Genomic DNA, 16,927 nt, shown 5'->3' with positions numbered 1-16,927 from the left:
GCTGGAGGCTGTTGTTTGAGTTTAAGGGACGGTTCTGGCAGAGTGAACCAGTTAGCTAATGCTTTGGGTATTTCGACATGCCACGGCACGCTCGTTTTCTCACACACATATACACACACACGCGCACACACACACTGGCCTATCACTCTTATGTTTGACAGCTGTGTGTGTGTGTGTGTCATATGCCTGTGTCTGTGTGTGTGTGTGTGTGTGTGTGTGTGTGTGTGTGTGTGTGTGTGTGTGTGTGTGCCGTTTGTCTGCCTCTGACAGGTTTATTGTAGCAGGGCAGCAGTGCCTTGTGCTTTCTCTTAAGGAGCCTGTTTTCTCTCCTGAAGGATTCAATTAATCTGAGAGGGGACGTGTCCGAGCCACATCTTCTCTCTCACTCACACGCGCACACACACACACACACAGGGGTCTGTGTCTTGAATACATATAAACACACACTCACCACATTAATTTTAACGTAAACAGACACACTAACCAAGTAGCGTGGAAGACAAATTGGTATTGGCCAAGACAACCCCGGCCTGCCCCGCAAGCTGCATGAATTATACTTACACTCGTGCATCTGTGTGTGTGTGTGTGTGTGTGTGTGTGTGAGACTGAAAGAGGAGGGGGGCATTTGAAGGGCTACCACATTTATCTAACCGTGTATGAATGTGTTGTGGTCGGGATAAATCTCTTCCTTTCTCTCTGCAGCGAGTCCCAGGGGGAAACCCCAGCCCTAACTGCACTAAGCACAATCACATGCTCCTATTCCCATACACAAGAGCTCAATCCTCTCATCCACACAGTTTCTCTCTCTCTCTCAGACACACACACACACACAAACAACAACAACAACAACCTCCGCTCTCTCATCCTTCTAAAACAAAACACCGCTTTCCACCTCGGGGATCGTGCCCATTTAGATCTCCTTTTCCATTTGTCTTGAGCTGTTTTCATCTCCATCTATTGACCTCACTTCTCTGCACTCACTGCAACACCTACATTTGCCTCAGCGTCTCGCTCCCATCTTCTTCATCTTGCTCCCTTGTGAGCACTACAAATGTGTGTGTGTGTGTGTGTGTGTGTGTGAGAGAGAGTGAGTGAGAGACACCACCCCTCAATAGCATTTTTGTCTCATTTGTTCCAAAAGCTACTCCTAAACTCGTAATGTCATGCCATACAGTTAAAGTCATCATCGACCGCATTGGCCAATTTGATAGAACACGACAGCAGTTTGACAAACGCCCAGTTTATAGATGCTTCTACAATTTCTGCTAGCAACACCCGGAAAAAGACACCAATGCACAGGAAGTGATGTGCGCTCTGTTTTCTGCAGCAACATTGCTTCGATTGTTTAGAAGAAATGAGCAGTTGTTGGTCAATACCCAAAGAAAAAGACGAACAGATGACACGCTGATCTCTGCAAAATGTAGTGCAAAAGAGCACTTGGCACCAAATGTGTTTGCTCAAATGCGAAAAAATATTATCTTCACCTTTACAACTATGTGCATAATCTTGATTCTTAATACACACCCCCAACAATAAAACATTGTGCACCCGCCTCCACCTTTAAAGAGTGATGATAAGAGTTTTGGCAGTAAAAAGCGTCTCCAGCCTCGTCTCCTCTGCGCGGCTACACTTCAGCAGGTCCTACCTCCGCTGCTCTCGGATGCGAGAGGGAGGGAAGAGGAGGAAGAGGACAGATGGCCTCAATCTGGTGATGGAGGCTCCAGCAGACCTCCAGTAGACAGAGGAGCGTTTACAGCCATTCTAGGTCTATAAACAGTGACTAAGACTGTATCCTGCATGTCACAAAAAAACAACTTTGCAATATATTTGACAGTGCTGTACACAGAAAGGCTAAACATAACTGCAGATACCGCACACCCACTACACTCGAGAGTTTGAGCTGCTCCCGTCTGGCCGTCGATTCAGGGTCCCAAGGGCCAGCCGGAACATATACAAGAAGTCTTTTATTCCCCGTGCCGTACAGGCGTTGAACGCAGGATGTCTGCATCAGGCAACACTTGTTATTTTATAAGATTTGCTCTCTGGTATTATTTATACAATCTATCTGCTGCTACCTGCCCATTTGCACTATTGTACATATGTATGTTTTCTTTTGAAATGGTGCGTTGTGTTTTGTCAAGTCAAGTCAATTTTATTTATATAGCACCAGTTATCTCAGGGCACTTTTCACATAGAGCAGGTCTAGACTGTACTCGTTAATTTACAGAGACCCAACATTTCCACATGAGCAAGCACTTTGTGAAAGCGGCAAGGAAAAACTCCCCACTAAGCGTAGTGTATGTACTTCTGCTGTACTTTAGGAGACGCCAAAGACAAATTCCTACTAAGGTGGACAATAAAGTCAAATCAATCAATCCTGTTCAGGTGTAAACTGTGAGAACACATAGGAACGAGCACTGCGGGGTATAAAGCTGGGATTTGCTGATCTTTCCACAGGTCCATTTTGCTGCAGAGTGTGTATGCAGCACAAATGTCAACAATCTGTGTGCAGCTTCACAGTGCATTTAAAACAAATGTTAAGCTGCCTCTCCTACACACACACACACACACACACACACACACACACACACACACCTGACAACCTTGAGTTGTGGCAATAAGGGAGACTCTCTACTCCATTAAGTCAGGTGGAAATCCTATTAAAACTGAACTAAAAAAATAATAATAACTACGGGAGACTCCTGGGAAATAAGGGTGTGTTAGCAGCTATAAACAGTCCACCCTGCTATCAAGAGCTCAGCCAAAAAACACAGTGTAAAAAATGTCTTGAATGTCATGAAACACATGTAAACAAAAACAGTAGCGGGGCAACCTCGGCTTCACTGATTGCACACCGGGGTCCTTGATTCATACCGTTTATTGCAATTAAAAGGGGAACATTTGGAACATTTGCACTTAACGCGTAATTATCATGTAACAAGGCTGTGTAGTGTTATTACAAGCATGAGACTGAGATCTCAATCGGGTTTGGTTAATGTAATGTGTGGGGAATTGATATCAGAGAGCGCCATAAAGCTAAATGACCTGTGTCGTACAGTGGCGTGTTTTAGTGGGCGGAGGCTGTGAGTGTGCGCATGGGAGATGAGAGTCAGAGAGTGAGAAGGTCAGTGTGTGGGCAGAATAAAATGTGTCCCGTTTTAAAAGAGTGTTTAAACTGCCAATCTGGGCTGGAACAGTGGTTGGGTCAATTCCACTTCACAAACATACTCTCCCCCCCCCCCTCCGGCTACACAAGCAAGTCTGCGCACAGACACCGCAAGCAGTTTTCAGCTCATTTCAGAACCGCAGGAGGGGAACCAGCAACGCAACACACATTTTTTTTTTTTTTTTTTTTATACCAACAAGTGGTATTTGCACGGTTTACAGTAAGATTTTGATCATTGGAAATATCGCTGTGTTATTCTGGAGCTGCGAAAATCCACACACATCTCACACCTGCACATCCCTTTGCCACGATACACCCATCAATCATCCCAACACTCCCCGCTGTGAGCGGATTTCATCTCTGACAGCTTCTCATGTGCCTGTGTGAGCCGAGTGTGTAGGCTCTGTCGGTGTGACAAATTAACGCTTCATCAGAGAGCCCTGCCCTGCGAGCAGTGCATCTCTTTTTAACCAGACCTCTAGTACTTTGAGCTCCAAATGACAAGCGCTGAATCGAACCCACGTTCAACGACAAGGACAGGGAACACAGCTCAACAGCTGAATTATTATTATTATTATTAGTATTAGTATTATTATCTCCAGTGTTTACCTCCGAAAAGAAACCAGAGGAACTGTAATTGTATCTGTTCCTGCAGCTACATGGCTTCAAGGGGATGTAAGTAACTCGATGAGAGCGTTTGTCAGACTTTCCATTTTCCAAGAAGACATAGCACACCTATATTCCCCTTCACACAACACATGGTTTGATTTTCCCCTTTGACTGACCACAAAACTGTATGCAAATACACACAGTTATCTTTCCTTTTTTCTTGCACAATGTTATTTCAAAGCTTCCATTACTAATAGCAGGAACAGATATTACATTATAGCGCAAGCAGTGAAAGTAAAAGGAAAACCACCAGCTCAGCAAGGAGTAACATATACTGTAGATGATCTACTGACTGCAGGTAATACAGGAACACACACACCTCAATTCAATAGGCTTTATAGGCATGGCATTTGACATGTGTTACCAAAGCACAATTACGGTCTTGAAAGACAATGTTAAGGAATGAAATTAACAAAAATAATGTGAATAACAACATTAGTTAATAGAAAAAAAACACACCCACAACACAAGCAGGGCAGGTAGAGGTGATGTAAACAAACACATGGGGGTTCACTTTAAGGAGCCTCAGCCTACTTTACACCAAACCATATCTCTATCTGCATAAACACATGGAACCATCCAGTGTGAACCTGACGTGTGCACGTTTAAGAGCCAGCGCGCGCGCACACACACACACACACACACACGCAGGATCCACAAATACAAGCAAATCTTTTTACATTTCACACACAGATTCACTAATGTAGATGCAGCAGCAGGGATGTCCTACAGATTTGGTACAAATGTTGGGGAAAAAAGCAGCATCAGCCATTTGCCAAATGCTCCACAAGAGTGGCTTTTAGTCGGAATACTGGAGACTTTACCACAGCCATCCTCCTATTCACACAAACACTCCAGAAATGTCCAAGAAGTGGTCTGTCATCCCTCTAAGGTCACAACTTCACCACCCCCGCTCTCACAACACACACAAACTGCATCTGCTCTCACAGGAATGACGGTTTAATGGTCCACATGCAATCTAAGCCCTTTGCACCCTGACCTGCACACTGCTGCAACAACACTCACACCACAACACTCAGTCAGCCCTGTTTGTGCCTTAAAACCCGACTCTGTGTGTGTGTGTGTGTTGCAAACTACTAAGTAATTTTCCGCTTGTGTGTTGCTCATCGCAAAGGCTGAGAATCTTTAACACGATACCATACTTTTACATCTGAAACTTGTCACAGCTTTATAACTGCCACTCCTCCTGATTGAAAATCTACATCTGGGTTCATTTCCCACAGAGCACCGTAGCGACATCCCAGTAATGACCGCACATGCTGCCACTGGGAGCCTTAAACTGTGCGCATTTTTGCGCAGCGTTACTTCATCTTAATATTTGATTATTAAAGGGTTGCGCTTTTAGTAAAGACACAATACAGCATTCAAGCAGTCCGACGTCATGTACTTACTGTGGTGTGGATGTAGGTTAATGGCCGATGGCATGAATTTTCCGGAGTGGAGAGGCGGCGGATGACTCGCGCCCAAGTGACCGGGCGAGGGAGGGATCCTCCCGGCTGCTGCTGCTGCTCCGAGTCGGTGAGACTCCATCGCGAGCCCCGCCAACAACGGAGGTGGTACGTGGACGGATCGGGGAGGTCCAAAATCTCTGCCATCCATTATCCACAGCGGGGAAAGTTGAGAAAAGAAATTGTCCGTTCGGATAGGCCCCCTATTCCGAAAAAGCCAATGCTGGCTATAATAATGTCTTTAGTTTTCCAGGCGATTCGGGCTCCTTTTCAGCCATCCTGCTGACCTAGAAAACAAAACATGAGAAAAAAAATCGCTTGATATACAATCGGAGCAAACTGTTGGGAACTGGTAGTTAGGATTTCTCCTCTTTTCAGCGAACAGACGGCCCATACGTGCAATGACGCAGTTTGGAAAAGCACTTAAAAAACTCAACATTGACTATTAGCCGATCGGCAGTATTATTATACGACTTGCTCCTGATGTATCCAAAATACAGATCTTCAAGCAGCTTTAACTTATATCTACAATAATATGATGTAATGTATGAGCGGACTAGCAGCAGCACTCCACCCCCACTGCACACCGAGCAGGCAGCCGCTCCGGAGCTCCGCTTCCCAGAGAAACACAGCCAGGAGAGACCGCTCTGCCCCGGCCATCAAACACCCCGCGATCCCTTGATGGAAACGCACACGGTCAAATTTTAATAACCTATTCTACCTTTTCCGATTACCCCGCTGTTTTCCTACACCGTAAACCAGCAATGTAGGCCCTGTAAGCCAATACACCATAAATACTGAAGGCGCATCAAATATAAATTTCAAACGGGTTAAAAATAAATAAGGTTGCAAAAGCCTGCATCATTAATCAGCGGGCTTAGCGGTGTTTTGTTGCCCACAGATGCGAATTTAGTCCGGGTTACCTCGCAATAGGACATGGGTGCTGTCCAGGGAAAGAAATCACAATCCAGCCCGTAAACACTTCAGTCCCTTAAAAAACTAAAACCTCATTTGATAACCAACGTTGTCGACGGTTTACCACCTAGACACATGTTTGAATCAGTATTATGGTATAATAGTGTCTTTTAGCCTTCATAATAAATGGACGGATAATTCAGTTTAAGCTGTATCCAGCCGAGCAATGCGCCTTAATTCTGTAAAAGGACGATTTTAATGATTCTTTAACACAGATGAAAGACCACAATATTCGCAGATATGCATTTTTTGTGCTTACGTTATTACTAAAAAACAAAAAAATAGGATAAAAGTTACTTTAAACAGACAACAACAAGCAATTGTGACTTTATCTGTAGCCAAATTGTGCGTCTTGGGGAATCTTACTAGACTAGTTTTTTTTAAATTATCCTAAAAAGCCCCAAAATGAACTGTAGTTAAACACCGAGTTAAAACGCTGTGGATTTAAGTTTAAAACAAGGCGAAAGTCGAGTTAACCTTCAAAGGCTGCAAGCGAACACATTACAGCCATGACTCGTGATATCCAGGCGGGCGGGATCTGAAGAATGGCTCGTTCAGAAATCACAATAAACCTTTTCTTCCCCTTTTTTTTAAAAAAAATACCCCAAAACACAAATATTGCCTCTAAGCGCTCTTAAACGGACTCCGGGGCCGAGTTACACTGTATCCTTCTCGGCTGTGATCCATGCGGCAAGGCGGCGGAGGAGCACGGCGTCAGAGCCACGTTTCAAACTTTTCACGGTTCCATTAACGACACACAAAACTTTCTCGGAGGAAACGTCTTACAGGGGATTTTTCACACCACCAACAGCCCCGTAAAAATCCAAAAGGTCGTATGCAATAACCTCCGCGCCCTTTTCCCTTACATTTGCAAACCAAATTATGCTTTAAAACACCGAGAACTCTGACACTTCAGCTGGAAAAAGAAAAACCCAAACAAGGAAAAAAAAAACAACATGCCGAGCGCTTACTTGAAAGGGGGGGAAATCTGTGGAAGGAGCTAAAAATGCAAACGATTCTCAAAATCCGTCCAGGTTGCTGGGAGAACTGGAGGAGTCCATTACAGGCTCGTCCGAGGTAAACTGGGGGATAACAGGGGGGGAGAGAGAGCCCCTGACGCGTCCGTAAACTCCTCAGCAATGAAACACAGCATTGTTTTGTAAGCCCCGCCCATCTCCCTCTCTCCCACCCAACCCCAGCCCTGCCCTGTACGTCTTAGACAGACTCTGCTCTCATTGGCTACACAGACTGTCAATCAAAGTCCCCCAGTGTTTAAAAAAAAAAAAAAAACACTGGCCGCTCGCCAGCACTATAAAACCAATTATGGAGCAAGGAGGTTGAGCCGTTTCAAGGTCCCCTCTCCCTCCAAGACTGAGTGATCAAAACTCAAGGGTGTGGAGGTGGAGATGGTGGTGGTGGTGGCGGGGGAGGTGGTGGTGGGGGCAAGCTTCAAGGCGACCCCCCCCCCCCACCCCACCCACGCCCCTCCCATTTACACGCTTATTATAATAGACGCGCAAACATTGGGAAGCGGAAAATATGGGGGCGTTGTAAAATATTGCACTTGTTTTAAAATGTGGTCTCAGTTTACTTTTTTTACTCACTTGGAGGAAGTGGATAATTACCTAAGTGAGTAAATTACTTTCCATTACACGCCCCAAACCTTACAGAAGGAAATAAAATGCGCCTCAAACATCAACATTGAAACTTAAGATAACAATCTCACAGTTTCTCAAAGCCTTTCTATTAATTCCAGCTGAATTATTCAATTTAATTTGGGCGACTGCAGTTTGAGAATTATTGCCCCATAATTGGCAGACCCAAATGGGGCTATAATAATTATGGGTATGGGTTACCAGAAAAGGATGAATGCGTGCAGGTCCCAGGCTTTGAAGACGTCCATGCAATAACAATAATCTTAATTTTATTGCTCTAAATACCACAAAGTGTGTTAGCACTTTCATGTGGCCTCACAAGTGATTTGAATATTTTAGGCTCGTAAATGAAGAACTTACAGTAATACAGTATGAGAGCCCTTGTTTTAATGTCTCATCTTTACTATATCTAAATAGTATCATCACTGTGCTTTGCTGGGGCTGCAGACGGATTTCACTTGGTCAAAGGCATCTTGGATCTTTACCATATTAGCCAGGAACGCACTGAAACTTGTCATTGTTTATGACCACTTCATTTTTTATTCCCCACACCATTCCTAACCGAGGAATAATGCCCGTCTTTCTGCATGCAAATGCCCACAACAGGGTGAAGCAACACTGGGTGTCTCCTTGCGCATAATCTGGGCCGAAGCTGAGCGGACACTCAGATTTGCATTAGAAGAGGAGAAAAAGTGGCGTACTCATTTACTGCTATGCTAAAATTCAGAGAGAGAGAGAGAGAGAGACAGAGAGAGAGAGGGGGGGGTCGACCTCTGGTGTGAGCTAACCCCACGTCTCCATTCCTCGTACACACTGATTGTTGCGGATATATGTATCTTTTTTTATTATCAACAAGTTTCCTTTGAAGTAAACCGCTCCGTGTTACATAGTTGCAAAAAATGTTGATTAAAAAAATCTGACGCGGTTTCAAGCTGCCCATGTCACCCCGCCACCGCTCCGCTTCTCCGGCCCCTCCTCCTCGCTGTGTCGGTTTCAAGGCGGCCCTCCGCTGGGAGAAAGGAGGCGCTACAGCGGAGAGCTACACCGCTGAAGGAGAGGGGAGAGTACAGTGGAGCCGCGGACGCAACGAACAGCAACACCGGAGTCATGGACCCGCCGTGTTGTTGTAATTCTGGGGTTTCAGTGAGCTCGCGGCACTCTCGATGGCCACACCTCGGTGTTTTTTGTTTGTTTTGTTTTTAATTTTGCCCAATCGGACAACAACATTACGACTGAGTTGAGCAAAAAGAAGAGGCCGCTCAGCGACAGCCCTCACCCCGCTGACCTGTCTGCTCGCAGCGGCTGTCACCCCTGACGGGACCCGGGGAGGGAATTACCAGGCGGAGGGAGATCAGAGTGATGTCCCGTCCCTGGCCGTCCGAGGGGACCAAGCCTGCCTTTGTTCTCCAAATAACTCCGACTGGGAATTCAGACAGTGCCTTCAGATTAGGGCCCTATTGTTTCTCTCTTTTCACGCTACAAGTAGGAGGCAGGTTTCATCTTCGCGTTGTTGTTTTTCTTGTCAAATACCGCGCCGCTCGTGGGGGGTAATCTCCACTTTGAGGTGGGTATGGCTGCTGTATGTGTGAGGTGGTGGAATTCATGCTGTTTTATGAAACAGCTTAGTCATAATTTATTCAGATCAAAACAACAACAACAACAATATTTTTAGGTGTATTTCATGTCCATTAAAATCATCATTTTACGCATATTATACGCACGGCTGTAATACAACAGTATAACCTGCATTGTTTTCATTTAAATGAATACTCTCAGTATAACTGCTTACACCACAGACTTAAGTCATATATGATAGAACATGACTGCCCTAAATTATGATAGCCTGACATGCTGTGAACATAAATATCTGCCATATAATGAAATCCATCAGACCAATAACCCCATAAAGATAATTTCAAAACTCCTTATTGCACTCTCCACCCACATAACAGCAGGGCGAACTCATGCTAGAACAATCTGTGGCTTGTCCAGGTTCTCACCTTTTTGATTAGATGTAATAACACAGATATCTACTATCTGTTTATTTCTAGGTTAAGCCCCTCACAGGGATGCATTACCATGGGAGCAGATGGGACCATTTGGTAGATTATGTTTTTTTATAGCTCATACACCAACTGGGTTCTTTGAGGATGGTCCAACATAAAGCTCAGAGCTTGTCCTCTATGTGGGGCTGCAGTGGAAAAGTACTGAAAAGCTTGATTTATAGCCTGATACACTGCTGAGTCAATACAACACCACAGCCGATTTTTCATTCCACCAACTTTGTTTTTATTCTGTGGACTAAAGATTACAGAATGAGAACATTTGTAGTCCCTGAGTGTGTGTGTGTTTTTCTTTCTTTCTTTTTTCCCTCTTTTTTTATCTTTTCCTGAACCACATATCACATGAACCTCAAGCCATGTCACTGTCCAAATATCATTGTTGAGGTTTGGGTTAATTCTGTCTTATCAGTTGAAGGATCAGGTAAATGATTTGATTTGGCGGCCAGGCTATCTGATTTTCTCTGGGCGTGTGGCTGCATTAACCCTCAGGGGACAGAGCATAGAGACAGCATTGATTAATTCAGCTGAGGGTTCATTCCTCCCTGGAAAAGAAATACATAAATAAATAAATACTAGAAGATGTCTCCCCCCCCTGCATAAGCACCGACCCTAAAGCCTCGCTGTACATAAATGTATGCGTGCTCCCATTTTCAATATTTCCTCCGTAAACTGACAAATGAGAGGCAGCAAAAAAACAACAGTCCAGATCTCTTAGATGACCCCACCCAAACAGCTCTCTCACACACACTCACATACACACACACACACAGCCTGCATTACCCAAAGGGCTAAATCATTCATCATACCTTATCTCATGTTGTGCACAAGTACTGTATTGAAGCAACAGCCACTGCATTGCAGCAAGACAAATCCCAACATGATTGTGAAGAAGGCTAATTGCAGTGTCATGTTTTCTGATGGACTGGAACAAACATGTGCATGCGCACGCAGACAAACACACACATATGTAATAAACATGCCACTGTGTCTGAGATGACTGACACAACCACACACACATACCAACCCCCCACATGAAACACACACACACACACACACATATACAGCTCTCATGGGGTACCTGCCAATCATCTGACAGTGCCTTGCAGGGTTTTATGGTGGACCACATGAGGGGGGAGGAGGGTTAGGAGCTTACTGCTGCAGGACAAACACGCACTCCACCCTGACAGGCATACAACTGAGCATGAAGTGGTCAGATGACATGAAGAAAATCTAGATGCCGATTGTTTGTCGCCCAGTTTCCATGATTTCATAATTGGGTGATGGTGTTTCTGGTTTCAGCATTTGTCGTAGCTTCAATAAACTCAATTGTGTTTGGATGTTTGAGTGTGTAACGGGTGAAATGTGTGAGATGTATGCATATATATGATTATATATGTGTTTCCCATACATTACAAATAGTAGTGTATTACGTTAGCAGCATTGACCACACATGCAACACAAATAAATAAGTTAATACAATTTCAACCACATTAAACCACGTAGAAAACCTGTAGTTAAAATTCCCAACAGCTAATATATTAAAGGGCAGGTTCAAAATTTTTCAAGTCTCTTAAAACAACAGTCAGGTGCCGATATGAACATTGACACATTTTTCTTGCTGTATGTAATCATTCCTCCTGTTCATGCTGGCCATTAAGAGATCCCTTCATAATGTGTTTTCAATGTAAGTGATGGTGGACAAAATCCACAGTCCTCCCTCTGTGCAAACATATATTTAAAATTTTATCTGAAGCTAATATGAGGCCTCAGTTGCCCAGATTAGTCAATCAAGTAGATATCTTTCAAAGTTACTGTCTTTTTAGTGCCAAATTCCCTCTTTTTGCTGCTGTCATTCCACTGCAGCTCAACAGGAAAACAAAGAGGGAATTTTATATTCAAAAGTCTGTATCTGTGGAAGATATCCACTTGATTTGTCTAACTCAGGCTCAAGCCTCACATTAGCCTCAGATACACTTTTAAGTACAGTTTGCACAAAAAGAGAACTGTGAATTTTGCACACCATCGTGCACAGTGACAGTGCATTATTTAAATAGCCATAATTAGTAGGAGGAATGATTACAGAGCAAAAAAAAAAACATCTTTCAATGTTCATTTGGGCACCCGACTGTTGTTTGAAGACAGACTTGAAAAAATTGTGAACCTATCCTTTAATGTAACTTGCCAAAAAAGAGTCAAAAGACTGCAAATTGATTTCAGTTTGAGTCAACCCAAAATAAACACTCTTATTTATGGAGAATGCTACCAAGACAAGGACACGCATGGGAGTCACAGCAAAGTGATTCCCATCTGCCACTGCTTCAAACCAAGATGGGGGATGTGGGGGTTAGGAGGAGGAGGAGGAGGACGGGGGGGGGGGGGGGGGGGATTGCCAACCGCGCATGCAGGGTGCACGAGCAAGCTTGCATGCACAGGGTGTGTATTTTTGGTGCCTGTTCCTGTGCCTGAGCGGTGCGGTTAGAGCTCTGAGAAATCGCAGAGTTTTCTCGAGAAATCCAGCCACAGCCACAGTCGTAAGGAAACACTGACGCAACACACAGCTCCTGCTGGGTAAATGTACAGCGGTAATGTGTCAGGGTCACTGAAACCTCAAGAAAAAGACCTCCAAACCTCTTTAAACCCCTGACACAGCCTTTATCTTTTCCTTTTTGAATCTGCTGTTGTACATCCAGTCAATCTTCATCATATCTATGGTGTCCATCTTGGCTTCAGGATATATTTGATTTTTGACTGAGAGAAAAGACAACAGATTAGAAATGAGCTAACTGGCCAGTTTCCATGGCCTACCGTCAGTCAGCGCCTCGCTCACATAAACAACACTTTACATCTGCTGTCAGTCAATCAAACAAAATAATATTCACAGAGATAAGTGTGCATTACCCTCAGTGAACATGTCAGCCTCGGTAGAATGCAAATCACTCTGAGGCTTACAAAAACAGGAGCTACTATTTGTGAATATCATCTATTATTCTCTGCTGGCCTCCTTCTGTCAGCTGTAGTAGCCTTCTATTTGCCTTTCACCTACTTTACCAGCCAAACACACTCATGCAGTGTGGCGGCCCCATCTGTTGGGGAAGGAGGAGAACTGCATTGCTGGGTGGATTAGTGACCTGACCAGTGTAACTGCTGTAAAGCTCCTAGCTGTAAAGAACACTGTCAGCCTCATTTTCTGACAAATTGGTCCCCCCTGTGTCGTCTCTCTAAGGACGACATTGTGCTGCAACACACATTTTTGAACCGAGTGGCTGGAGTGACTCATTCACAAACACCTGCAATGCTCGCAGCTGCAACACGCACCCACACGTGCACATTAACCTCGACAAGTGCAGAAAAAAATGGAGTATGGTTGCACTCACCCACACACACACGCACACACACACACACCCGTACAGTACACTACACACATGCATGCCAAGCACAGTGAGTGTTTTGCTGGCGTGGCAGTAAAAGGATATCAGAGGGAAGCAGTCTCAGCAGAATCACAGGGGGAGCTGCAGTGAGATGGAATAAATTTCCAATACCAAACCCACTTGATCCTCAGTGTGTGTGTGTGTGTGTGTGTGTGTGTAAATGCAGCAAGCAGTCTGACTTAATGGATGCATATATAAATTCATATCAGCACTCACTTCTGTATGCATGCGCACAGGCCTCCATGTTCCCTCAAACAGCCCTCCAGGCTCATCATATATCACCAGGTGCCTCCATGCAGCCCGGAGTGCTGCATGAAACTGGGACAGTCTGACTAATGGACTCAGTATGACTTTGGCTAGTGCTGGATGTGTGGTGTCATACACAGAAACAGGATATGATGCATAGAACATGAGGGTGGGGCCGGGCCATCCATCTTATCCTCTTCCATCTCTGTAATATGCAAATGTAGTGGATCCGTTTTTAGATGTGGACAGGAAATGTGCCCCCTGTATCAGCAGAGGATCTTTTTTCACCATTCTAGGAAAGCTGGCATAAAACATCAGCTTTAGTGGCACGCTCCGTCTTGTATCCCTGGTCCTTTACTCACTAAATCAACATCAAATCCCATCAAATTTAAATTTATGATCCAAAGACAGGAACGTATGCACATTCACACACATTACATGAAAAAGCATGGGCTTAAAGCTCTTTGCATGTGCTTTAATATGAGTTCATGGGTTGAGAAAATGATGGCGTTATGCACATACAGGACAGAGTCACGCCTCACTTTTATGGCATAAATTAAATGGGCTTTCACCGCCATCTGCTGTCTAAACTGTGCAACTGCTGTAAACTCACAGTTTGATCCTGATGACAGTGTCTCTGAGAAGAGATAAAACTACAAGTGAGTACAGATGTAATGTGGTTTTGTGTTATTTTTGGGAGAGTCTGAGCCAAAGAGCAAAAATGGAAAGTGTTGAAGTTATTGTGATCATCGTATTTGAATATTTATCCTGTCCTTGGTGAGAAAAAAAAAGTTCTATGTTGCAAACAGAAAGATATTTCCATCATAAAAGTGTTAAATTTCAGCATCCTCATCATCTGTCATCTCTGACAAATAAACAGGCCATGACCTCATGACCATAAGGACACCGTGATCACAAATGATGTCACAGTGAGATGCATGAGGGCTGAAAAAAAGAGCTTTTTTCTGTGACAATTAGTGACTGATGTGAGCTCTGTGCTTATCATGTGTGACTGAGGTCTGTTCTTGGAGCCCGCCCTTACCTTTTAGCTCATAATTTTATTTTTTTCTCAGTCAGGTGAGCCGGGTAACACCGCAGCTAATAGGTCACAAAAAATGCCTGAAGCAGAGAAAGATATAGATAAATGTAAACAGATAAGTGTTGGAGATGGTTCTTTTGCTGAGGCAGTAGAGACGCAGTAGACATCAGTGAACAGGCAGCACAAGCCACAATATTTTTTATATATATATTGACTCCTGATATAGAAAAAGTATCAACTTGGCTTGATGCCTCCTGTTTGACACTAAACACTAAGAAAACAAAGTCTGTTTTTCCATTAAAAAGCAACCTGCAACATAATCCTTGAATGTTAGAGTTAAAGGTGAGCTCATTGAACAAGTAACAGAGGTGAAGTATTTAGGGACAGTTTTGATTATCAGTTTAAAGTCATGCCAAAAAGATTTGTAAAACGATGTAGGCTAACCTTAGCTGTTTTACAGTAAGATGATAAGAAACTGCTTGACATCTGACTGTGCCTTGCTGTTTCTAAATTCAATGATATTCTCACATCTGTCCTGTGGTTTAACTACCTGGTCCCCGGCCAACCAGTCAGTAATCAAATCCATACAGTGTCTTTACAATCAGGCCTTGAGAATCTCGGATAAAAAGCAAATAAGCTATCATCATCACCGCATTTTAAGTAAATACAATACAAACTTTATTGATTTTCATTATGTAAAGCTTGTGTTTAATTGGACTTGCTCCTCAGTCTTTCTGCAAATACATCAAGAGACCACGGAGCTGCAGCAGATCCACCAGAGCAGCTTCAAGTGTCAGCTGTAAAGTTTCACATCTTTTGCTCAGACAGTTTTTTCTGTCAAGGGAACAAAGTCCTGGAACTCGCTACCTGATCACTTGAAATTTGCTGCAAACTTCACCACTTTTAAGAGAGCTACTAAATCCTGGTTAATTCAGCAACAAACCTGTACTCGTGTCTAGTTTTCTGTAGCTATATTACTACTAAATGTGTGTTTCATTGTATCTTGCTGTACTCGGTTGACCTTCTTTTTACCTCACTGTTTTATCTCTTATTGTCACAAAAGCCCTACTAGGGACGGGTGTTGCAAATTAGCATCTGCTATAAACACTGTGATACTTGGATCAGATAGCTGTTTTCAGTTTATCTATGTACACAGTATCTGCTCCTATCAAATGAACCATAAAGAGATAAATAATAGTGCTAAGGTACTTTCCACTACATATCTAATAGTGATAAGAGCTGTATTAAGTTTGTGGAGCAACACTGGGTGATGAGGAGGGAGTGTACTGATGACACGGCTGTGCTCATGACACTGGATCAGGTGCTTTGATAAGCCACACAGACACACCCTGTGTAATCTAAGATATTATGTTGTCAAATACTTCACATAAGCACATAAGAATGTGTCAATCATTTACAGTACTCAGAAAAATAAAAATGGAAGCTGGTTAGTTTCAGTATGCTAAGAAGCTGCATGCAGGGATCAGAGCAGAGTTCCAGTTTAGGCCCAAAGTACATTACATCCTTGATCCTTACATAAACTTTCACATCTCACAACACATTTCAGCAAATGCCTATGTAATATTTTCTCTTATATCATCCAGAACCCTCAGTTTCCCTCAAGATCAATAAAGTTTCTATTTCTCCATCTGAATATATACTGCTGCTGTTTAATACAGCTGCATGTTATATTCTCACCTCAAAACTTACATTGCTATCAACAATAGTATGTAACACACACTTTAAACTGAACTCCCATCAGCACACTGTTTGCTCTTCAGACATTCATTCACTGCAGTGACTAACAGGACTGGAGAAACCCTGACAGCTCAGCACAAGTGAGACAAAAAGTACTTCAGGGAATCAGCTGTTTCATCTACTGCATGTCTGAAATCAACCTAATTTACTGCCTCGACATGTACATATGGTGTAAATAGGATGAGATGATAATTTATGATTTCTTCATATATTATGACAAAATTCTCAGATATTGTGGATCTCAAGTGCCTGAAAGGATGATAAATTGTTCAACATAGCAATATGCAGCCTCTGAAATTCATGTTTTTTCATGGTAACCAGAAAAAGGGTTGAGCAGCACTGGCCTAGGATCTCACAGAAATGTGACTTACATCCTGAGAGTGCATATTGTAAAGTTGTTATAATAAGCATCTTATCTCTGTTGTATTTACTGCAGGTTTTTAGTATTGCTTTAGTTTG

At 43.4% G+C, this 16,927-nt stretch overlaps 1 protein-coding gene across 2 annotated transcripts in view; it reads right to left on the bottom strand.

The window, feature by feature from the left end:
• The window catches only part of tnrc18 (trinucleotide repeat containing 18), a 59,070-nt gene extending 45,324 nt beyond the window's left edge, over positions 1-13,746 (bottom strand). Inside the window, exons 1-2 of one of the 2 annotated variants that reach the window (XM_067570231.1) lie at positions 13,642-13,746; positions 5,248-5,591 (exon numbers count right to left, since the gene is read on the bottom strand). In XM_067570231.1, coding sequence (XP_067426332.1) covers positions 5,248-5,455 — 208 coding nt within the window. In that variant the 5' untranslated portion in view covers positions 5,456-5,591; positions 13,642-13,746. Of the gene's footprint in view, positions 1-5,247; positions 5,592-7,250; positions 7,568-13,641 lie in introns of those variants that run through there. The other variant, XM_067570230.1, reaches the window with a different exon arrangement.
• Positions 13,747-16,927: the final 3,181 nt, after the last annotated feature.

The sequence above is a fragment of the Thunnus thynnus genome, chromosome 17, assembly GCF_963924715.1.
Source record: "Thunnus thynnus chromosome 17, fThuThy2.1, whole genome shotgun sequence".
NCBI classification, from domain to species: domain Eukaryota; kingdom Metazoa; phylum Chordata; class Actinopteri; order Scombriformes; family Scombridae; genus Thunnus; species Thunnus thynnus.
Note: the sequence above shows the minus strand (reverse complement) of the source record. Positions and strands in the feature narration are given on the sequence as shown.